The 23,827-nt window shown below is 39.9% G+C and overlaps 1 protein-coding gene across 6 annotated transcripts in view; it reads right to left on the bottom strand.

Annotated features, from left to right (window-relative positions):
• The window catches only part of TIAM2 (T-cell lymphoma invasion and metastasis 2), a 138,436-nt gene that overhangs the window by 8,063 nt on the left and 106,546 nt on the right, over positions 1–23,827 (bottom strand). For 5 of the 6 annotated variants that reach the window (XM_017739480.1, XM_017739485.1, XM_017739481.1 and 2 more), the window contains 6 exons: positions 23,560–23,663; positions 5,239–5,418; positions 3,705–3,773; positions 3,206–3,331; positions 1,946–2,054; positions 1,127–1,306 (listed from right to left, as the gene is read on the bottom strand). In XM_017739480.1, the coding sequence (XP_017594969.1) occupies positions 1,127–1,306; positions 1,946–2,054; positions 3,206–3,331; positions 3,705–3,773; positions 5,239–5,418; positions 23,560–23,663 (768 nt within the window). Of the gene's footprint in view, positions 1–1,126; positions 1,307–1,945; positions 2,055–3,205; positions 3,332–3,704; positions 3,774–5,238; positions 5,419–20,957; positions 21,184–23,559; positions 23,664–23,827 lie in introns of those variants that run through there. The other variant, XM_017739486.1, reaches the window with a different exon arrangement.

Below are 23,827 nucleotides of genomic sequence, written 5' to 3'. Positions count from 1 at the left end.
TGCAATAAGCATTCCAGTGACAAGCCCCCAAGTGCATCAATATTTATAGCAGTATGATGGTAACCATGGTTAAATCTGGCATCTTGTAGATACAGGGCCACTAGGACCTCTGGAGTAATCTTGACTCATCCTAGAATAAGTTATCAAATGATCTTTAAGAGAAACAAATTGTTCTTGTCTCACCCCTGAATGGACAAAGAAATACAGTGTTAGGCTGTACAAATTCCTCATGGACTGTATACATGAAATGCTGGTGGCCAGATTTTGTTTAAATTTTGTTTTCCAAACAAGAATGTCACTAGATTCCATTAGATTTTTGTGTTAATTCAAAATGGAATTGGACAGGGATACTGGGTTTCATCAATTCTTAATGGTGCAGCGTTTTAGCAGTTTGGCATCTATCCTGACCTGCATATAAGTCCCCCCCCCGGCTTGTCTGGGCAAGGGAACAATATTAGAAGCTTCTTTTGAAGAGTAAAAGCCTCATGAGTTTTTACTGACAATGTAGTTTGCCTGCATCCATTCTATGAAAACGACAATCGATCCATAAAATACATCTCTTGATTTTCATCCACAAGGTGCTGACAGACCTGAACTGGAATTTGCCAGGGTGAAGTCCCTAGAAAAGCAATCAACTCTAATGCATGTTAGACAAGTCTCTCTGCATGGGATGACTGCAAACATTTGACAAAGATCTCTTTGACACAAGCAAAAATCACAGAAAGACCTCAAACAACAAAGATTTCCATCTGTGGTGCTCTTAAACTTTGACATATTTCAAGAACTAAATAATAACCACAAGATGGAGCCTTGGTCAGCGTTTCTCAAGTGGGTAAAAGCAACACCGTGACCTGACATGTTCCTGTGCATGAAGATAAAGACCCCAGTCCTATTTGCCATGGCAAATCCTGGGCATAACTACTTCTCAAAGGGACTTGGACATATCAAGCAAGACTTCTAGCTGAAGGAACGAAAAAAATACATATTCTTTTTAAGGAGAGGGAGGGAATTCTCTCTAGGTTTTTACAAGTTCTGTGCTATCTACCAGAATGCCTACCTGTATCTTCAGAAAGGGCAGGAAATTAAACCTAACTCATATTCATTCCTGTAGAAGAAAGGAAGTTACCTGTCAAATGATAATGCTCCTCACTCTCATTGTCTGTCAGAGACACCAGCTCTTTTAAAAGCAGAGGATATTTCAGCACTCTCTGAACAGGCTTTATGAGATACGACTCCAGTGTAGAAGAATGTTGCTTTGTGGGATTTCGAGCATCCAGAAAGGTCTTAAAGGCACTATCTGTTTTGGCTAGATGCAAATTAAAAAAAACCAAAAAAACAAAAACAAAAACAAACAAACAAAAAAACCAAAGAAAACTCAGTTGAACATGGAAGTCACAGAAGCTACAATAACTGGAAAACATGGAATGGCAACTTGAACCCAGCACCAAAACTCTCACCCTTTTCAATGGATGGTTTACAGAGTAGTATACACTATTCCTTTCATAATAATTTCCTGCATTAAATAACATTCAAAAGGGCTGAGAAAGCAATTTTATGAAGGTGAGATTATTCCTCTAATTTTTCCACTGCATTGCAGTGAATGGCAGAGGCTTTTATTCCTGATTCATTCTACCATTTGTTGCTGCTTTTCTGGAGTCTGGGCCTGCAGACAGCACAAACTTGTGGAAGGTGTTTCTATAGCTCTCCAGGCTACTGCCTGGAGGTTACAAAAGGAATCTCATTCTTCAGGTCTATACCATACTTCAGCAGAACCTCTGATCTTAGATCTTCCTGTTGAAAGACACCTGATTAGTCCTTGTTTTATACCAATATTTATTCCTTGATTTTATCCAATATTCTATGCAAGTTGACAAGATTTGTTACAGTAGTTCACTGCAGTTTGAATTCATGCAAATGAACTACAATAATGAAGACAAAAAATTACCTCTCTCAAGAACTTTCTGAACTTTGATGTGGTTTGCACAGAAGCCACTGTAGAGTTTGAAGTGGTCAGCATAATAGAGAAAGGAGCCTCCGAGGGAAAACAGCAGTTTCTGAAATCAACACAATCAAAAAATTAATTCACTACTAGAATCCTAAATAAATATTCAGGCACACAAGAAGCAGACTCAGTGGTGAATTATCTACCATCTTTCTATACATATTTCATATTATATATATACAACATGAATATACTATTGGTAGCAACTTGATGATATTTTTGTATATTGCTGAGTGTAAAGGTCAGCCTATTTAGCCATAGCCTGCAATTTTCTCCTTTCTTCCTGAGCAGGTATTCTGTTTTACTGTATATTTCAGGCAGCACAGGAACAAAAATCAGCAAACATATAACTATGTTGTGCTGGGAAAAATACATGAGCCATAGGAAGCAAGGCATAAAAGTGCCAAAGCCAGAAGGGACAGAGTAAAACAAATACAGGATTGCTTTCCACCTGTTTTCCTTTTTTCAGGCAGGTGGTAATTACAGGACACCTTGATGTTCTTGGATGAAGGGGAGGTTGGGAAGATGTGGGAGGGACTGAATCACAAGAGAGAGGTTTTTAGAAAAATGCCTCCCAAAGCAAATATAAGAAAGAGGAGTAATGAGGGAGGAGGAAAGCAGCCCTCTTCCCCTCTTTTAATCAATGTTTGCTCCACAAAATGCAGCAAGTGTTCAGGAGACCTGCCAGCAGTCATGTTCAGTCCTGAGCCAGTGACTCCATCATCAGGGAATTTACTCCCTCCACTCAGGACAGGTACTGGGTGGTGTACAGCCATTTACACTTCGCAGGCCCTCTTCTTGCACTTCAGAACATGGGAAACTCATGTGGCATTTAACAAAACCAGCTCCCAGTCTGTAGTGGGCTAGCTGGGCATAGCAGGGAGAAGCACATGCAGGGCAGAATTCAGCACAGTGACAATAAAGTCTCTACAAAGGAGTTCTGCCTCACGAACACAGCCAGTTTATCACGCACTCCAAGTCTATGCTGCCTTTTCCCATGTCGCAACTTCTGCACATGAGGAAGATAAGACCATGAAAAATAGCACTTATCTTTCATTGCTGAATAGAAGTCTGTAATCCAAAGTAAAGCTTCAAACATAAAAGCAACCCTATGAAATTCTGAAGAGCCAGAAACTTCTTAAAGCCATATTTTCACAAATATTTGCAGGCACACTACAAAGTATGAAATGATGAAATATTTACCCGGAACTGAGATGGTGTTTCCAATGTATTAAAATCTGAAGAAGAAGATATTCCATCTTCAAGGGTCTCCAAAAACACCTTCTGGAAATCCAGCATTTCTGGCAGGCTGCCAAACAAGGACTCCATCTGTGGAAAACATCAGGCTGTAAAGTACAGCACTCCATGGACCTAAAAGCGGTCTTTTGAAAACAGTGGACTAAGGAGATGTAACACACAGAGAGACTGCAAAGGCCAGTAATGTCTTTGTCAATACTCTTCAAACAGGTGTTATAAAAAATTCATACAGAAAGTGAAGGTTTGTCAGCAGTTATTTCAGAAGAACAATTACCCTTTAAGAAAAGGAAGTGATGCACACACCAGACAGGCACTGACTGCTGTCACTCCTATTGACATCTTTTTTGTTTGCTTTTTCTGTCATGCTCTAAGCAATGAAAAATCCAGGTGCCAAGGTCTTAATCCGTAAAAGAATGAAAAGGACATTTTTCAGCTATTCCCTCACCTCATCCTGAGTAAGGAAGGTTTCTTTTTGAAGGGGCTCCAAGTATAGCTCAAAGAGACAGCTCAAGTCCTGCAAGAAAGAATGTTTGTTCACTTTTTATGCAACATTTTGAAACTATTCATTATGTGGTAACCCTGAGAGAGGGGTAAGTTTGGAGAATGAATTTAAGATACAATTCCTTTTCAGTAACAAAATCACCTCCATGTTAACACTGAAATTACTGCTAAATTGGACACACACTGATTTCAGGCTAATGTTTTTGTTTCATCTTTAAGGCTTTAAAACTTTTTAATAAAAAAATATGTTTTAGCCTAGCCTGAGGAAGAAATGTTACAGATGATGGTTTTCTAATGAGTCTATCCGTATGAACAGCATCAAATGTTTTTAACATATATGTTAAATAAATGATATAAATAGCCACTTATTTAAACATCTGCAGTAATATTCAGAACAACATGTAGCATTTTAAAACCGTATAAGTTATTGAAGTGTTCAGCTATGTTGTCAGGTAGGTGTGACCAAGGGCTTTTTCAGTCACTTCTTCAGAGAATTGGTGCCACTTTTGAAGACTTACTACCCCACACCAAAGCATGACAGCCGGGCTGGGGCCCACTATGAGGCTTTCCAACCTCTAGAGACACATCAGAAGTTCTGTGTAGAAGCAGCTCCCCAAGAATGCCATAACAAGTATGTGCAACCTGCCAGGATTTTTCCTGATGCAAAATTTCATATATATATATATATATATATCTGTGTCCTGCAGGGTCAGGCTTTGTTCAAGCGATTCCTCTAAAAGAAACATCAGGTGGACATAAATGAGGGTCCAGCATATGTCTGTATTAGTGCATTGGTGGATGAACAAAGTGTTTTCTCTTCCACAAACATTATTGCAGCAAGTACTGATATCTGTAAATACAAGTTTTGAGATCCAGAAAAGGAGATCCGATGCCTTCTTGCTGGAGGTAAATGAAATCAATGTTTTCATGTTTCTTCTGGCATCCAGTCACATGATTTTAGGGTTTATAAAAAGAAGAGAGATACCTTGAACAAATTACAGACTTATCAGTCAGAAGAGAAGTAACTTCCATGTGATGCTACAACTGGAGTTGTGCCTTTTAGCTTTGCTGATTGAAAACTAATTGTGCACTGTTTTCCACGATTAAACTTTTCTTTCTCATTTTTAGGAGACTGTTTTGTTCTTCTACAAGATTTATTTTCATCTTGAAAATGGGGGAGACATCCTCTGGAAAACCCTTTTTTTTGCAGGTATCTTCTCCCCACAAATGACCACTCTCCAATGTGACTACAAATTGACTACAACTAATGCTACTACATCAAATCCTACAGCCTCAGCTACAGGAGCAAGTCTGCCAGAAAAAACAGGAGTAATTAGATAAGGAAACTTTGGAGGTTATGGTCCTTATGGAAGACTGGTTATATAAAGATAAGCTCAGAATATGTTAGGACCATCCACAAGTCATGGTCAGCCTCAAAAACAAGGCTGCAGTGAGCCACACATTTTTTTGTTTTTTACCTTGACATAAGATTTCTCAGTGTCCATAAGTTCTTGGATGACTTTCCTCAGTCTGTCTGCATCAGAAAGGTGGCGAGCCAGTGGCCGTGGAGGTGGATCCTGGTTGTCCTTCTGTCCGTCCATATTGCTGGCTTGGACTTCTTGGAAGTTTCGGCACAACGCACTGATCTGTTCTGCACTCTGGTAAGTGAGAAGAAACAGGCAAGCGATGATGTTTTGGAATACAAGTCGTGATACAATTATTTCTAAATTCCTCCAATATTGCTCCTGTTCCAAATTCAGGGGCCAGAGCATGCCATTGATTTTTTTCAGATGTGTATCTTGACACCTTTGAGCAGCTTTAATTTATAGCAGAACCAGATCAGAGCAGTAAAAATAATTTAAAATTTGCTAGTGATTTTCCAGCACAAATTATATTCAGTCTTCAGATACATGCTCATGAAATGCAAAAGATGAGAGCACACTCGGATATATCACATACTAGCATCACACCATTTTCCACCTAGCATCACACTAGCATCACACGACACTAGCATCACACCGTTTTCCACCTCTCTTATTTTTGGTGGACCACGGTGTATCCAAGGACACAACTATGTCTCAGGATCTTTTGCTTTCAAAAAAGGCAAATGGTACCTAAATAGTTGAGACTCTTTAGAAGAATGATTAAAACAGAATAAAAAAAAGAAAAAAAACCAGAAAATTTTCAAGCAAGGTAGGAATTGATGATAGAACAACAACAGTTAATCTTGTAAGGCAAAGTTGGAAGATAAGGAGATATTTCTGACACTATGAAATAGTTACATAATTTGCTCTTGTATTAGTATTGCACCACTAATATCCAAGAACAACTTTGCAGGTAATGATCTTCAAAGCTTAATTTTAAAATTATTTCACTGTTCTCTTTCTTACGTGGTGTTTCCCTGAAAGCTAAAACATCACTATCATTACCCAATTCTGTGTAACAGCATTTGGTATCCACATCTTTGTACTACATGAAACAATTCTTCTTCAGTGCTTCTGTCATTCAGACACCTGCACAAACTGGACAGTCGCATATGCTGTGCCATTTATCACCTTGTATTTAGCAAGTGCATTCAAATGAGGACTACATGAATGCTGCCTTATTTTATGTGTAAAAGTCTTGTTTCAGTGATGATATCAGGACATGAGTGCATTTCAGAACTGTCTTAATTTGTACTAATTTATTCATAAGCTGTTTCAAGTGATCATTTTTAGGTGTCCTGATTCACCACTGATTACCTGTGTAGCTTGGTTCACCAACATCCTAGGCCATCAAATGAACAAATGCAAAAGTTAATCTTAAAATGAACTGAGCAATACAAAGTCTTAAGTAAGTGGAGGCTAAATGGACTAGGAATATTTAATCTCAGCCATTCCTGTGATAAAACACCTATATGACGAAAATAAATGTTAAATGTCAGATATTTGCCATGTAGTCCATATCACTCTGTAGCTTCCCAGCTCCCAGTTTTGAAAGATGCCACCACTGAAAAAAAAAAATGAAGTTACTTTGTTCACTGATATGTGCAACCAGCTTCATAATCCAGTATAATGACAGCTTTCAGGACTATGAAATTTAGGTACATTTAGTATTTTCAACACTTATTAAGACCCAACAAAATGCAATATAAATTGAATGGTATTGGTTAGAATTATAGCTCCACACTGATGGAATACATTTAAAAATCATAGTCAGTCTATGACACTGAAATTAGTTAGTGGTTTGCAAACAAATCGTTTAGGAAGTGGGGTGGGTGTGTGGGGGTTATTTTAAAGCAGCTTCTAAACAACTGAATGCCAAAGCACTTCAGTTTTGTTTTCTTTGTTTCTGGTGTCAGAAAGGTTTGCATTTGTATCAGAATGTTTCAGATTTTACACTCCCTACAGCTCAAGATGTGCGTGGGCAGCTTGATTTACATGAGCCTGATGACTGATCAAGGACACTGGGATCAAGTATGCAAGGCAGCCTATTGAAAGCAAGTCACAAGCATCATCATCAGGCACAAGGAAGAGTTAGGAGTCCTTTATTCCCCCTCAACCACCTTTGCGTATAGAGCAGGCAGACACTGGGGAACATGCTGTTTCTACATCCCCTTGAGTTTTGGGGTCAGTGCTGCATCTGTCACCAAGAATCACTGTATGGGAAAGCATATGGAAATAGATGATACTGCTCAACATAAATACTTCCTGATTGCCTAAGCAATATAATTTTGCTGCCAGAAATTGTTCTGCGTAACTGGCCTAAGCCCAAGGCACAGAATTACCACACAGGTACAGCCTGTGATTTTTGTAAACTTTAATATGTTCCTGAATATGTTTGCAAATTTGGCATTAAAAATATTGTCCTTGACCTCCCTGCTCACAGGATCTCGTCTTTCCCTTAAGTCTTGCTGCTCTGTGTCCTTCCCTTTACGGGAGTCTTCCAGACCAGGCAATATCCAGACCTCACTCTTTGTACCCACTGTGATATTTACATTTGAGTCAAAGCAAGCATGAAACGCTACTTGATCACGGGACAAATGTATTTCACATTCACTCATACAAATTGCATAGACCACAGAAGATGAAGGAACCCATTTTGCCAGTAGAACCACTGGTTCTTGACCAAGAGCCTAGTATAAATGAGAAACTTCATAGCAACAAATAAGTAGAGAAGCATAAAACAATTCTTCCTCCATGTTTCTTCCCAAAACTCTCTTACCACCTAGGTCAGGATCTCTACCTTTTTTCCCCTACTGTTCTGGAAGCTACTTTCTGCCTCTGACACTAAACAATTTCTTGCTATTTTAAACTGTTTAAACCAGATCTTTTCTAGAAAGTCTCTAATGACAGCCCCTAGGACCACCTCTTTTATATCTTGCATGTGTGGGCAGGAGAGGCTCAGCCTCTGCCCTGTATTTGGGATTGCCCTGTGGCTGGCATTTCAAAGCCAGCTGGGCATTCTGGATTTCAAACTAGGTAGGATGATCAAAACTATGTGCCCTTAAGCCAAGAAGTCTCAAAAGGAACCCCCTCTTGATACTACACACATCCACCGCTATCTTGAATTAAGGAGGGAATTAACCTTGAATTTGCAATGGCTAATACAGGCAGATATGACTCTTAGATGAAACTGATAAATTTTTCACACACAGAGCTACTTTTATTTGCACAGGACCAAGACTGTTTGTACGTAGTAAGTGTTAAAAAATTTATTTATGCCAACCTTACAGTGTGCAGCTTATCAGAAGAAAAACATTTAAAGCAGTAAAAAGAAAAGTCCAGATAACTGACTACGGACAAGACTGCAAAGTAGCTGGGAACAGATAAAAGCTGAGGAGAAACTATAGTGGAAGCAGCAAAATTCCTCCAAAATCCATCACTTGAACTTATGTATGCCCCTTTCAGCAACATGTGCAGGGGACTACAAGCAGCTTCAGCTTACCTTTGGCACTGAACAGCAGACAGATAAGGCTAAATACCCAAAAATTTAGATTAGAAGTGCTAGAGCTGGGAAAGACAAATGGAGTTTATAGAAAAAAAAAACCCCACATATACTTGCATTTCAGGGAGAAGGAAGCTAAGAAGCACTGTGCTGATTTATCAGCCACATTCAGGATTTTCCAACAAGGCTGTATAAACCATTCTACAGATCTAACAGTCAGGGGAAGCAACCTCCTGCCCAGTACTCTCTTGGTCTCTTAGAAAACAGAAGGATGTGTAGCCTGGAGAAACATTTCTTTCATCCCTGAATGTTTGAGACTCAGACTTAAGGTTCCACATCCTTTTGCAGGGAGTAATCTCTGTGACTGTGGACTGCTCAAAGTAATCTTTGAAGGGAAAGTTCCAGTCCACAGAGATGTCACCTTGACCCACAGCAGCCAACAACTGCAGTGGTGCTCAGCTTGTCAGATGGAGATGCAGCATATTCCACTTTCAATAATAGTTGGGATAAGAAGTATTACAGATTATTCCCCTAAAGTGAGCAAAAAAGATACTCTTACAAGAAAGCCTTACAGATTTTCTTTGCTCCTTGCGGACAAGCATATCATCATTTAAGCCTGTGCTATCCCCACCAGAGTAACAAAACCCCATAAAATTAATCAGCAAGAGAGCCGAAGACATTAATCAGCAGTGGTTAAGAACTAGCACAACGATTTCATGGTTATCCTGTGACTTTCTACTGAATTATAGTGATTGAGCATAAATGCTGCACAAGGTCAATTAGTGTTACAGGGTCTCTGCATGCTGCTGTTTACTTTACCCTCATTTATAAGTATCATGTACTCCGCCAGCCTGTCAGGGTTTGTTTGAAACAGTGATGGAAAGGAATATTCTGAGTAGACTTAGAAAACTCAAGCTTAACAAGCTTAAGAAAGACTCCTTGGTGATGTGAAAGCCAGGCATGTCCTTTGAAGAGTTCTCAGGATTCAGCATCCTTGTGCAGGACACAGACAACATCTATGGGCTGGATCACCAATCCTTTGAACTCCCTACCCTAAGAGGAAACATGCTCAGAAACATCCTGCAGAAATAGATTAGACTTGTGCCCTCCAAAAATGAACAGCTAACACGTCAGCTTTGTCTGATGTATGTATTTCCAGGACAACTGAATGCACCAGTCAGCAGAAGAAATACAATTACATAGCAGAAGAAATAAAATTACATGGAATTTTGGGCAATGAACAACTAGCCTGAGACACCTTTACATCGCTCTCTCTGTGTAAAAGGAAAGCTCTTGGAGATGACCATCCCTTTTGTGTTAGAAGGGGTTTTGCTCCACAACAAAGGTAGCCCTGGTGTTGCCGGTTTTTTGTGGACGAATCACTCTATGGGCATCTTTGGCATCTCCTCAAACTGGGAAGTACTTGCAACCAAGTAACATAAAAGGCTAGAAAGTTGCAGGCCTTAGCTTCCTTGAAGACCACAGAAAAAAGTTGCTTTATGTTACACACCAATACAGTACCTCGTTCCTCCAATTTGTTCATTAAAACTGAAAAATGCCAGCAGAGCTTTACTGAAAAATACACTGTAGGATTTTCACCACAGGTGTCTGGGCAAAAGTGCTGCTCAGCTTTCGGCAACAGAAACTAAACTAAAGCAGTAGCCTCAGTCATTATTTATCTTCTGCTCCTTCTCCTTCTTTTCTCAACTTCAAGGCCACTCAGAATATGAAATTGTTCCAAACTGACAATGAAATCTTAGGAGTCTGTTTTGTTTCACTGTGTCTCTTGACTGTCTTTTAATTAAAATATTTAAAACTTTGCTGAAAGAAGGGCATTTTTTCAGTGTCTGCTCAGATCCTTCATAGCAATAAGCAAAACATAGTTAGAGTTATGTTTTAAGGAGGGAGAAGCAAACCCTCTTCACCAAGGTATGAGAAGGAGCCCTGCTAGACACTACCAGATTATACAAAAGGTAAGGAATTAACAATGAACATTTGTCTTTGAGTTAGAATTTCCCAATTTCGGAGAGATTAAGGTTAGGAAATCAGCCTGTTAACACAATCAGATGTCACCAACCTCATTTAGAATTATCACAAATACTATAAGAAGAGGGAAGAGCTGCTGACCCAGTAATTCTTTCCAGAGAGCACAGGGTAAGGCTTGAAAGAAGGCTGAACATACAGCTGTGTAAAACAGCCAAGATGCAACCCCTGATGTGGTGCCTGAGCTATTGATATTTGCATGGTGGCAAACCTTCCTTCTCACCTGCCACACGGACAGATGCCCATCTTTCTCCTTGAATACAGAAGAACCATTGGTGGTGACTGAGGCACTTGACTGAAACTCTTGTTATAAACCAAGTCATGCATCAGGGTTCTGGGCCCAAGAGCCTGCACTGACAGGTCCCCAGGACAAGCAGCAAACACTGAGTTCATAGATGCTGTGCTCAGTTTCTCTAGAATCAGTCTCCAAAGTCATCTGATCCAACTCATACCAAAGTCAAAAGCAAAACAGAAGTGATTTCCATCGCAGGACACTAAATCCTGACTATACAAAATGTAAAGATAAGAGCATCAGGAAAACAAAAACAGGAACCACGACAGCCCAGGTCACAATAAAGGAGAGTCTCATGAGGTAACATCAAAGCACACAATAAAAATTTTCCCAAACCCTGATTTTGTAAAAACACTGTCAATTCTTCCTACCCCAGGTCCTTATCCTGATGTTGTCAATTTTAATGCAGGAGGCTCATGTATTTTTCTTCCACCCATGTAATACATATATACAGCCTTCTTATATTTTACCAGCAATACCTGGATTGTAGATCATATTTCCCCTCCCTATTTCCACAATACTAACTTAATTGTGAAAAAACAGAGAAACAGTTAAAATATTCATGCTGCAGTTATTTCAAAATTCACATGAGGAATCTTTTTAAAACCTTACTTCTTGTCAAAATATGGATCTTACTTAGTCCTTTCTCTGAGAGATGCAAGAAATAACAATTTGCTTGAGCCCGGCAGCAAACAGTGCAGGTGACCAACCCATCCTTCCCTCCCCCAAACTTCAGAAACCCAAAAGCTTTTCCCATGCAGAGTACTGGTACAAACTCACCCAGCAACTACACATTGCCAGAATCCATAATTTGATTCCTAATGCTGGGACAGTCATTATTTATCAGGCACAGACAGCTTGGATGCTCCTGCAGCCTCATCACCTCAGCCTAATTAAGCAGCACCCCCACGCCGCTGCAGAACTCACCACAGAGAGCATCCTGTGCAAGGAGCCGTAAGCTGCTGCTGCCTGCTGCTGGGTTTTGCGAGCCAGCGCTAAACTCTTCGCTCTGGTTTTACTCCTCCTGAAGGCGGGCATTGTGGCTTATGAATACAAACTTTGCCAAAGGAAAAGGAAGGAAGCCACGGATGTTGTGATCCCCCACGAACACACCTTCCCTCTTCCCTTGCTGCACAAGTTTCTCGTTTGTGCCGATTAACAAAATTGGAGATGCTGACAACATCCCAAAGCAACAAGGCTAAGCAGAGTATGAGAGTATAGACAGACCTGCCATGCCTCCCTTTATTGCTACAAATGAAGGAAGAAGATGCTAGATGAGATTTTTTATAAATAGCTTGATGTAGTGAGTGCAGGACGAAGTGCAGTTATGACAAGGGAAGATGGGTTTGATCTCCCCAGAAATACACCTGCCTCCCTGCCTGTGAAATTTACTGCATAAACAAAACATCAGGTGCTTTGAGAAAGTTAGCCAAATACCTAAAAATATCTAGAGGGTGCTGACTGCCCTGAAGGTCAGCATGATTTATCAATAGGACTGATGTTCTGTCAAGGGTATACACTGCTAAATGTTGTGGCATACAAATGCTCTTACAATGATAAAATGAAAAACAAACAGGCAGCTCTCTGGATGATTTCTTTATATAATTATGCTTGTCCTTTGTTTGAACTTTTTAGCCATAATTACATCAATAAAAAGAAATTTAAGATGAGCTCAGTAATAAATTCAGGCTTGAAAGTAAGAGTTCTGATGTTGACATATTTACACAAAACCAATTGGATCTACAGATAGATTACCCTAAGAACAATGCAGCTTTAAATAAAACATTATAGGACATGAAAACACTGAACTGAAGAGATAAAAGACTGACAAGCAATTCATTAATAAAAGGAGAACTACACCAGTGGCATAATAAAACACTGCAACTCCCATGTTGCCCTATCACAGCACTCCTACAGTGCAATGCAGTTGAGCTGTAAGGCTTCATTCAACACTGCCCTTGGCAAACTCTTCTCTTGAACCCAAATGATACACCAAGCCTGGGTATCCATATTTTTGGTTACGTGTGCACTGCTTCTGAGGTTTCAAGGATATTCACCTTCATACAAGCAAGGGAATAACACAGCTTTCTCCTTTAATTACTGCAATTAAACTTACATCCATCTCTTTCCAAGTCATTAGCACAACTTGACAGCTCAGCATTTGCCAAACTGTACAGCTCAGTCACTGAGAGGCTGCCTATCAGAGGAAAAATGATGCTGGAGCCCTGAAACAACATGCTGCTGATAAGACATGCAGAACACAACATGGCAGCAGGAACCTCTTGCTTAGCGGATGGACCGTGCCCTTTCTTTCTCTTGGAGTGAGATATCAGGTTCACTGGGTGAGAAGACCATATAACAGAAAATTGAGGAAATGGCCTTGAAGGAGCAAGAGAGGTACTGCCTGCTCTCTAACATTTCATTTTTCAGTGGATGTACAATCTGGTTTAAAAATCCAAATTCATAAACTACTGTGCGGCATGTACAAGGCTACTGTTCTTATCCACCATTAGTGTTGCCTCTGCAGTAGTCCATAGATCCTAGGGATCCACAGAGCAAGTCTGAAGATAAGAAACAAAATTAAATAGTTTGTGGAAATTAGAAGCTTACAGTGCTGTATATGGCATTTTAAAAATAACACAGGCCAGGTCACCAGATCCACGTGTATTAAGAGTGTAACTATACTTTCTGGAGATGTACTGTTTCTTTGTTTCCTATCTGCATTAGTCGTGGCACTTTCAAGCTCTTTTTTTCTAATAGGTACTTGTTAAAACACAGCTCATCCACTGGGACCAAGAAAAAAAAAAAGGTTGCTAAATTTCAGGTCCAAGCAATATCGTCAATCTTGATGAAAAACAATGACAGGCCTTTTTAATTCCATATTAGGAAGTTATTCTTCCCCAGATTTGCTAATTAAGCCTGCATTATTAGCTAGCCATATGCCAGCTAAAAGATGTTACCAATTAACAGCTTTTTTTTAATGTGTATTCATTAGAAAAAAGACAATTATGTTTCAGTAATTTTTCCAACTCCTATTGAGGGACTTGGACAAATCAAAAAAGGGAACAACACAAACTAAAGCAAAGCAAATGAATGAATGCTTTTCATTTAGCCTTTCTTTTTCTCTAGAAGCACACAAGCAGCACTCAAGCACTTTTCAAAAACAAGTGAAATAATCCATCACTGTGAAATATTTTTAAGATCACTGGAAAAATGACATAGCCCTGTTGTTTGTTCCTGTGTACTTTGAATAACGCACATTCCCTTTACCAACATCTGGTTTTCATCTTTCCATTTCAGTGGCACCAGGCTTGATAGTTACCATAACAGTGACATCCTTCAAAATACAGGCTTCCCTCTATTGTCCTGATATGTGTAGGTGTGCTTATCTGCATCCAGTTCATTTCCCATCCTGCTTTTGCCCTTAATGCATGAAGGTAAAAGGCTAATTTTGCTCCATCGGTGTACACTTTGAATGAAAGGAAACAGTGGCTTGCCTCCAGGACAATCCTGAGCACTTTGTAACATCAGTCTGGACCACTGGTAGCACAGAAGCATAATTCATAGACACAACATACATATGTACACACACACACACACATACATATATATATATACACACACACACAGAGCATGTACTTACACACCCTGCAGTAACAGGAGCTCTACGGTGTTAGTGGTCTCTAAGCATTATAAGCTCAGGATTAAAACAGCTCAGCTCCAGATCTCTACACTGATCTAGATGGAGCCTGTTTTTTACTTTTTATAACTGTGGGTGGATGATTTTTCTGCGTATTTTCTTGTCATGCTTATTATACTAATAACATGGTTTTTAAATGCCGTCAAAATGTATTTTCAAAGCATAATTGACCACAGTGAAGACACTTGCTTTAATTCCAGTGATACAAAGAATTAGCATTCCAAATGTTTAAAATGAATTATTGTTTTATTTTTAATTTCAAGCATCTTAAATATTGTTTGTAACATTCTCACTCGAATTGTTTTGTGCTGAATGCAAAAACTTTTCTCAAGTACTGAATTAGAAACTATGGCAACCACTGAGACATTATCTTTGCAGTTGCATTCATGTTTCACAATGTAGTTTTGCAGTGTGCCACCTTTGGAGGCAGAGAAGGCAACTCGTATCTGTTCTTGTTAGTAGTCAGCATTTCTCATTCCAAATCTTAAAAGACACAGTAACTCCCCTGTAAAGACAAATATAGATTCTCTGAACTCTACACCAACCTCTCCCCTGGTTTTGGCAAGGCTTTGTTTAGGCACTGCAGCAGGATTCTGCTGTCTCAGAAGGAAATAATCACCATGCGAGAGGAAGTCTATGTCTGTTCACAGAATGTGAACAAGAGACAACAGGTAACAAAACTTGAAAATTTGGTGGAACCTCCCTGTGCATCTGACTCAACTAACCCCTTACTTTTTTTTTTTTTTTTTCCTAAAATTCTTCTGCCTCTTCCATTTTTCCATGTACCTTTTTGTTATCTTTTTTTTTTTCAGAATTTGCTGCAGGGAGCAGACGTTTTTCAGTTTTGGAATTTCAGGTCTACCTTTGTCATTAGATGTTCCTGACAGAGCAAAATAGGAATCAAAGCCTCATTGAAGTTATGATGGTACCCAGGATGCAGTATTTGTCTGAAATCCTATACTGAAACTTTGCGACTTTAAAGTGACTTGGTGTGCTATAGGTGACTGCTGGGCACATCACATACCTTGGCATGCACTAAAATTGGCCTTAGATGCTTTTGCATCTCAAGGAAAAAAACACATATGTTACTGTCAGCACTGTAACTGAATAGTATCTTGATTTTTAAAAAGAAGAAACAAACCACCAAATATTCTGCAGCTGGCATAGATGTTACCCAGTTCCCTAGGTCTGTCAGAAGCATGATTAGATATCTCTGCCTTTCACTGCAAAGTGAAATGCTGCTGTCATCTCCTGCACTGCAGGTGACAGGAGTTGCTTTTGGAGGCCCGGGGTGGTGGGCTCCCAGGCAGCTTCCTGCCCTTCATCAATGAAGTCACGGGCGTCTCCAGAGACACTGCTAACCAGATCCTGTTGCAATGGTTCAGAGCTGTTGTCATATGTTTCCCTTTCCATCTGCAGGTAAGCCTTATGGATTTTTCCCAGATGACTACAAAGAAAAGCTGCGTTATAAGTCATCTCCCACTGGCTTCCTTCATTTGCAAGCATCAACCCAGCACAATTTCTTTTCCTGATCAAAACCATCTGCATGTTTTACACCAAAAGCCGTCTCAGTACTTTTGAGAGGACATTTCCTTCATTTGGAGGAAGGACAACAAATACCCCTTCCCCCCAGGCTGTAGAGAGTCAATGTAACAGCACAAAACAAAGCACCACAAGGTCACACCTCTGCATGCAAGAACTGCACATACTGTGGAGGCTCTTTGGTCTTCTTTCCTACCATTCTTGTGCCTCCCTAGCAGTAACCAGGCAAGCAGGTCTCCATCTACAGCTTGACCTGGTTACAGGCTCACATTAGATACAGCACTTTCCATGCTTTCAGCTTTGTGGTTTTGAAGCTCCTTTGCTGTGTTAGCCAAGACTCACGACTCTTACATTTGAATTTTGGGCCATCCCTAGGGGATGCAGAACTGCAGGGTCAGTGCAACAAAATGAAATCCAGTACAGGGCAGTAGCACTCACTGGTAGGTTTACAGCAAGTCTTCTGTAACCTATAGTCTACCAGTTCTGGTGCCTTCTCTGAGCAATCGATTAATATACTGAAACCTAGATTAATTAGCAAAATTCTTATGAACTCCTAACAGGCTACAGTTTCACTGATATCCTTCTCAAAAGGCACAAGAAGACAGCAGGGGTCCGGCAGCCTCTCTACAGAGCCACCAACTCTGGTAGGGGTCACTATAGGCAGGGCTATCTGCAAGGGAAGCACAATAATTAGCAGAACTCCCCACAGGCTTGTCATGCTTTCAATGCAGAACTGTCCCCTCCAGGCACAAATGAATCAAGGAAACCACTGCTGAGAAACATGCTATTTTCCCATGTTAGCTCTGCGATTCCCTAAATGCATGTCACATTTGGAAGAAAATGACACTTGGATTGCAGAGGTTATACATGATTTTGAGACTACCATGTTGTTAATCCCCCTCCTACGAAGGAAAAAAAAAAAGATGTTAATTGCAGACTACTCCCCAAGCTTTTAGATCTCATCAACTGCTAAAGAGACGTTTTCATGATTAAAATAAAGGAAAAATCATTAATGTCCTATGGATGCTGAGTAAACCTTCAGGCAGGCAGCTCTCCTGCAATTAATGACATGCTGAGCAAATGGGAAATGCCCAGGCAATGCAAAACAGAGCTAATGAGAAGCCATCACGACATTCAGCTGGAATTGCCTCCATACAAGAAATGGGTTTGGGGCTCTGTTGAGCTTCTGGTCATTGCTGCTTGGCTTTCTTTCAATAGAGCTCAACAATTGGTGTTTACTTGGCTACTACTAATATTCCCTTCCCAAGATTTTTGATTTTCACAGTCTGCTTAACAAAATTATTTCATATACACTGCTTGTAGACACATAGTCAGTCTGGTGATCTCATACTCATCTCTGAGAGTGATGAGTGTCATCACCAGATCAAAATAAATCAGTGAACTACCACATATATATTATATATAATACATATGATCCATATAATAAATAGGATTACATTTACTGACAGCAGCAGTAGAATGCAGTTGGGTGTGTTTCGAACAACAGTGCCCTGAACTACTCCACAGTACATCTACTACAGATCACAGTGTACAATGGTAATAAATCATAGGAATACATCATTCCTAGCATCCACTTGCATTCTTCTGGAAGATAAAATACCATTCAAATCTTCCACACATTGAACAGTTGCGTGAATTTTCTGTTGGGACTGGACTGAAATTGTGTGACTAATTATTACTAACTACTTTCCACCCCTGCCATTCCATGGCAACTACCACAGTTGCCCCCTTCCTCTCCCCAAAAATCAAACCATGTTTTTTTTTTTCTTTAACAGCTGAGCATTCAGGCAGACCAGCAAAGAGATGATTTTCTCTCATCCAGGTTTGAACCTAGACCTCAAAGTATATTGTACCTCAGGATTTTTACCCTTAAATTATTCTGCATGAGAGGTTGATGGCTGTGGTCCTACTACTGGTGAAGGGGTTTTGAAATCAGCTTTAGAGATTTTGAAGACAAAATACTAATTTCTGCAACTTATGAAAACCACCCCTCCAGTGGGGGCTATACTGTATATACAAGAGGCCAAAACCACAAAATGCAGCGAACTCTTTACAATACTCACTGATTTTCATTATAGAAATAGCTGTGTGAAATCAACTAATAGGTAACAGGGATTTCCTTTTTGACATCCCAACACATATATTTTGCATCTGTTTTGGGAAGCCTCCTAAGATAGCTGCATGATGTAGAACTTGGAAGATGGGTTTGCTTTTGACTGCATTCACACCTCCTGGGCATCATCAGATATGGAAATGAGCTGCTCAATTGCACATGTACTTTAGACTGGAGCTACAAAAAAAACCCTGAACAGTTGCCCAAGTCAGGCATATGTATATGTTGGCTCCTTGAGCACGAAAAGCAGCACTGTGTGCAGGGAGACCAAAAACCAGATTTCTCACCACGGTCCCAGACATGCCAACTTCATGGAAATGTACTTCTCACTGCCCTGGCAAGTGGAAGAATGTCAACAATCGGCATCACAATAAACAGAACACACAAGCTTCAAAAACACTGGAAGGATGATTTGATATTACATAGGAAACTCAAGCATTCAAAAATCAGACTTCTGAAACACACAAGGACACATTTTTTCCACCCTCTTTTTGTCCGCTATATCTAAAAATGGGCATTTCAAGTTGTGCCATCATATTGACCTGGACCTCATCCCCATGAAAAGCTGAAAGCATTTGATGAAAATGCTCCATCCTGCAGGAGATGCAGATTTGTGTTTGCTAAAGGTGCCATGAACTCTGCTGATCAGACTTGCCATGAATTCTCATTTCCTTATCAGATAAAGGGAAAGTGAACATGGTCATGAAACAGGAGGGGAAGATGAATTAGTTGAGATAATCTAAATAAGCTCAAGCTAGGGAAAGGTGTTCAAAGATTTTTAACTGTAACTTCTGGTCATTGCAGTAAGAATGGTATTCCCAAGGGAAAAAAAAGTTTGTTTTCTGCCTCTGCAGTGTACAGAATTTTTTATTTCTTTTTTATTAAGAAGTGATGGGGATAGATTTGTCCTCATATACAGACATTCATGTATGGTCAATAACCAGTGCTGAGAGTAAAGTGACTTATTTCAAGAGGCAACAGCAAAGGCAATTTCTCCAAGTTTCTGTATTCAACTTACTCCCAGGATCAATTTTACTTCATTGTTTGAAAGAAATACAGCACCATTTCAAAAGCATTACAAAACTGAAAGCAGTTGACCACTCTTTAGAAAGCAAATTTTTGTTAACATTCAAAGTTTCTCACACGGCAGCTTCCATTTCTGCACCTGCAATGTTAATTTTTGAAGATGCTACCATAAAACCACTCTGCATTCATTGACTACTTCTGTAATGATTAAAAGCCATCACACCAGCTATTTTTACTGGGTTTCTTGAGTTTCTTAAAGACCTCTAAGATACGGCTGAGGATATAATGAAGTTATGTGAGATATTTGCAGAGAGTATACCCTAAGGTTTTTTCTTATGATCTGTAAAATACTTGAAGTGAAAATACATCTTCCCCTTCTCACACATGCATTTATATGAAGTTACTTCTTTATGTCTGTTAGAATTTAACATGATTTCAGAAATGCATCTCTCCGACGACACTCAAAAGATTCAGAGCAACCAAAAGTCAGATCACAGCAGTCTTTCTAGAGACCTTAAAATAATAGGTAATTATATAGTAAAATTTCCCCTTCTAGCTATGCTTCATAACAGGTTATTTTTAATACACTGAAAGTACAAAGTAGAGATAAGCAAGTTAGTAACAGACTACTAAACTTCATCTTAAAAAAACAGTGGGCTAGAAAGGAAAAGTTGCATCTTTTGTTCATTCAGCTTCACGCTACTTTGATGTACAGAAAGCTTGATTCTTGGCAACTGCCAACATACCAGGATTTAACTAAGTACCAGGAGCACAGACAATTAGTTCTCAAAATGATTAAACACAACTAAACTTAATTACACCGACAGGTATGCTCAATTCCCACATTTTCTGAGGTCACATATTCTTCTGTCAACAGAACACCTACATACTCCAGAAACAACATTAGCAATGACAACATGCTATTGCCACATAAACAGTATTTTAACACAGTTTGAAAATGTACTGCAGCAAAATGTGTTAGAAGTACAGTATCTATCCCTATCTATAAAATTGAAAATAAGGTTAAAGGTATTAAAGTACAAATGAGGTATCCCAGAGAATACAGAGCTGTCAGAACTAATGAGCATCTGGAATGGATGGTTCTTGATATCCATGTATTTTTAATAATATTTTATAACTTAAGGGACGGCTTCCATTTCTGGAACGATACTACCCTCTCTTGCCCTCCTAATTGATTTGTTAGCTCTCAGATGAAAGACAAACATATAACTATCCTAAATACATTCATTTCTCAGCCTACAAAAAAAAATCAATGAATGACTGACTGAATGAAGGTGCATTTGAATGTAGTACACATGCAACAAAAGACTTATTTCTTTGAGATTACAAGGCACTTCTGAAATGCCTCACTGTACTTGCAGTTAAGACGATGCCTAACCTTAGCTTGGTATGAGATGAAGAAAATAGTGAAAAACAGACAAACAAAAATGCTCCAAACAAGAAACACAAAATCCAGAAATCAGACATGCAACCATAACATCCAAAGCTTTAAGACTGTTTTTTGTTTACTTACATGTTACGGGAAAATATCAACCAAACTTCAAAGGAGCCTGCTCCCTCAGAGCCAAACAATTACATCTACAGTTGCTGTCAACTGGAAAGTGAGCATCTCTAGCTGTGTCTCCCTTGAAATAATACCAAACTGCCTGTTGTTCCAGGCTATGCTCAGAACTCTCAGCACCGCCAGCCTCTCCTCCACAGAGCTGTGCTTACAGAGCTCCTCTCCCCCATACCTCTGCAGCATCGCCTACTTGCCTACTGCACTAATGGTGTCCTACAGGCGTGGGAGGTCAAGCCAGCACATGCAGGAAACAGAAGGCAAAGGGAAAAAAAATATCCACAACCCCAAATCCAGATGCTATGCTTTTTGAGACTGCACAATTTCCTCAAACTAGCTTTTATTAGCAATAGTTATTGTTCATCTGGTGAGCAGTCCTAAATTACAGCTATAAAAACAGAAATAATTTTAATTCCTGTTATACACAAGCACAAAAGCACATACAATATACACCACCTGAACTTAACTGTTAGGTTTGGGTTTTCTTTACTTCTACATCTATTGGAGATATCAAAAGGGTCAGATAAAAAGCTCTGACGGTAATAGGCACCCTCCAACAGAAAGACAGCAATCAATTACAAACCATTTGCAGAAATTGTAGAGCTGTCACAGACTCGTTTACAGCTGCAGTCCAAGTCAGACTGCCTCTGATTGCTAGGCTGTTTTCCACCCTTGTACCTACAAAACTAGGACAGCCTCAGATAGTTTTTAAAATGACACTAGCAGACCTGCATGTCAGTTCAAGAAGTGAACTGCAATACAGAATGGGCAATTACTTCAGCAAATCATGCAAAAGCCCTAATAACTGCTGAATCTGACAGATTTGAGGCTGGAGGGAGGGCAGGGAGCAGACCTGTCCATTTTCCCCTCTTTTTTTGAGCTTTAATTGCAGCATGTAATTCAGAGCACTGAAGCAAATTTAGTGCATTAGGAGCAACAACTAGTGTACATCAATTGCTCTCTGTGTATTTAAATCCTTGGAACTCTCCCTAATTTTCTGGCACCTGGTGTATTTGACACAGGCCATCACGACTGGCTTTGTTCTTCTGCTAAAGCAAAGCTGGTGCCCCAGAATCTCCTCCCATGCATCAGGACAGAAGGTCAGCATTTATGTTCATACAGTGCACGGGGGACAGCACATACTCTGGGCGAGCAGGACACCCCAAGGCACCCAGGGGAGTCTGGCCTGGTGCAAACAGCCATCAAAGCATCCTAAGCTCCAGGGTCACCTCTGCTGTGCTCCCACAAAGATCCCCACCCCTAAAGCCAGGTAGAAGTCCTAAAACAGCAGAGCAGAGAAATCCACTATACTCCTTTCAAAGGAGCAACGTGTCCTAAGGGGAGAAAATCCAGTTTATTCTTTTCTGGTTGCAAAGACTTGGGGGAAGCATAAGCAATTGTTACACAGGATACAGATCATCCCTGTGGGAATCCCCCTGAGCAGCAGGAGATGGGCTGAAGACCCACAATCACTGAGCTTCTTATTCTCTCGGGAAAGGGCATAAAATCACCTATATAAGACTGAATTAGGTTACAAAGTAATTACAAAAGTAAGATTTACAGCTCCTCTCAGTATGGTTAGAGGCATAATGTATCTTCCCTATTCCAGTCTTCTGAGTTTTTACATTCTGCCTCATCTCTACCAATTTCTCATACAACCTAGCACAAGACAGTAATATATTCCAGAACCATAAAAACTCTAACGTCATTCCTGTTATGCAAGAGTGCTAACACAAGTGCTAACACAAATTTGCTTGAAGATACAACCAACTCATCAACAGAATTTAAAAACGCATTTCTGTTGTCAGAATGGCAATGCCAGGTAAAATCATGGCCACCAACACAAAAACACTACCCACACTTGCAGTTGGGAGGATCAAAACCATATGCACTTGAATTGGACACAGGTTGCAGTTTGCCTGATTCAGAGCAAAATGGACAAAAAGCTGCTCTTCGGAGACCAGTGCATCTGAAGGTGGACACTAATTCTGGGTATTCCTGCCTCAGCCCCCAAAGTCCTGGCTGAGAGAAGGACAACCATTAGTCCAGCCAAAGTCAAACAGTAACTGCAGACACATAAAGGGTCTCCAAATTAGAGAGTGGCAATCACTGTCTCTCAAACACTGCACCTCTCTAAGTCTGCAGTCCAGTATAAAACTAGTGACATAGCATTGCTATGGTCATTGCAATATTAATAGCAAGCCCTGGAAATATCAGCAAAAAGACAAAACAAACTGAATCAATTAGAAAGCTGTAGCAGCTTTACTGTTCTCTGCAGGAACTGGGCTCAAGCCACACAGAAAAATGAATTTGACAAGTCTCTACCTGTTTGCCTTTTGCCGCCATCACACTGCTCCTGCAGATGCAGCAGCTGTGCTGTATATACTGACCTGTCAGGGCAACCTCAAGATACTAAAACATCAAGTACAGCTAATATGCATACAAAATGTTTCAAATTAATGCCCCACGTTCAATTCTTTTCAACAAAATGCAGAGCATTAACACCGCAATACTGCCTTTTGGTTCATAAGGATTGTTGTGTCAAGCATGTTCTTACCCTGAAAGGTGGATCAGTCTTCTCCCTGTGTGGCACTTGGTCCAGAGTGCCATCAGTGCTGCTCCTTTTCAAACTGGATGTGACATCAGGCACATTACTAAAGTCTGCATTTGAAATAAAACACACAAATAAATTAGAGGGTTATAGGACACAAACAAAAGTATTTACTCTCACCTGCCAACACTTTCAGTGTCTAGTACAGTTACACCGGGGGAGAGAATCATATAATCAATTAGGTTGGAAAAAACCTCTGAGACCATTGAGTCCA

The sequence above is a fragment of the Corvus brachyrhynchos genome, unplaced genomic scaffold (genome assembly GCF_000691975.1).
Source record: "Corvus brachyrhynchos isolate BGI_N302 unplaced genomic scaffold, ASM69197v1 scaffold14, whole genome shotgun sequence".
Taxonomy (NCBI): Eukaryota; Metazoa; Chordata; class Aves; order Passeriformes; family Corvidae; genus Corvus; species Corvus brachyrhynchos.
This window is presented reverse-complemented; position numbering and strand designations above follow the sequence as displayed.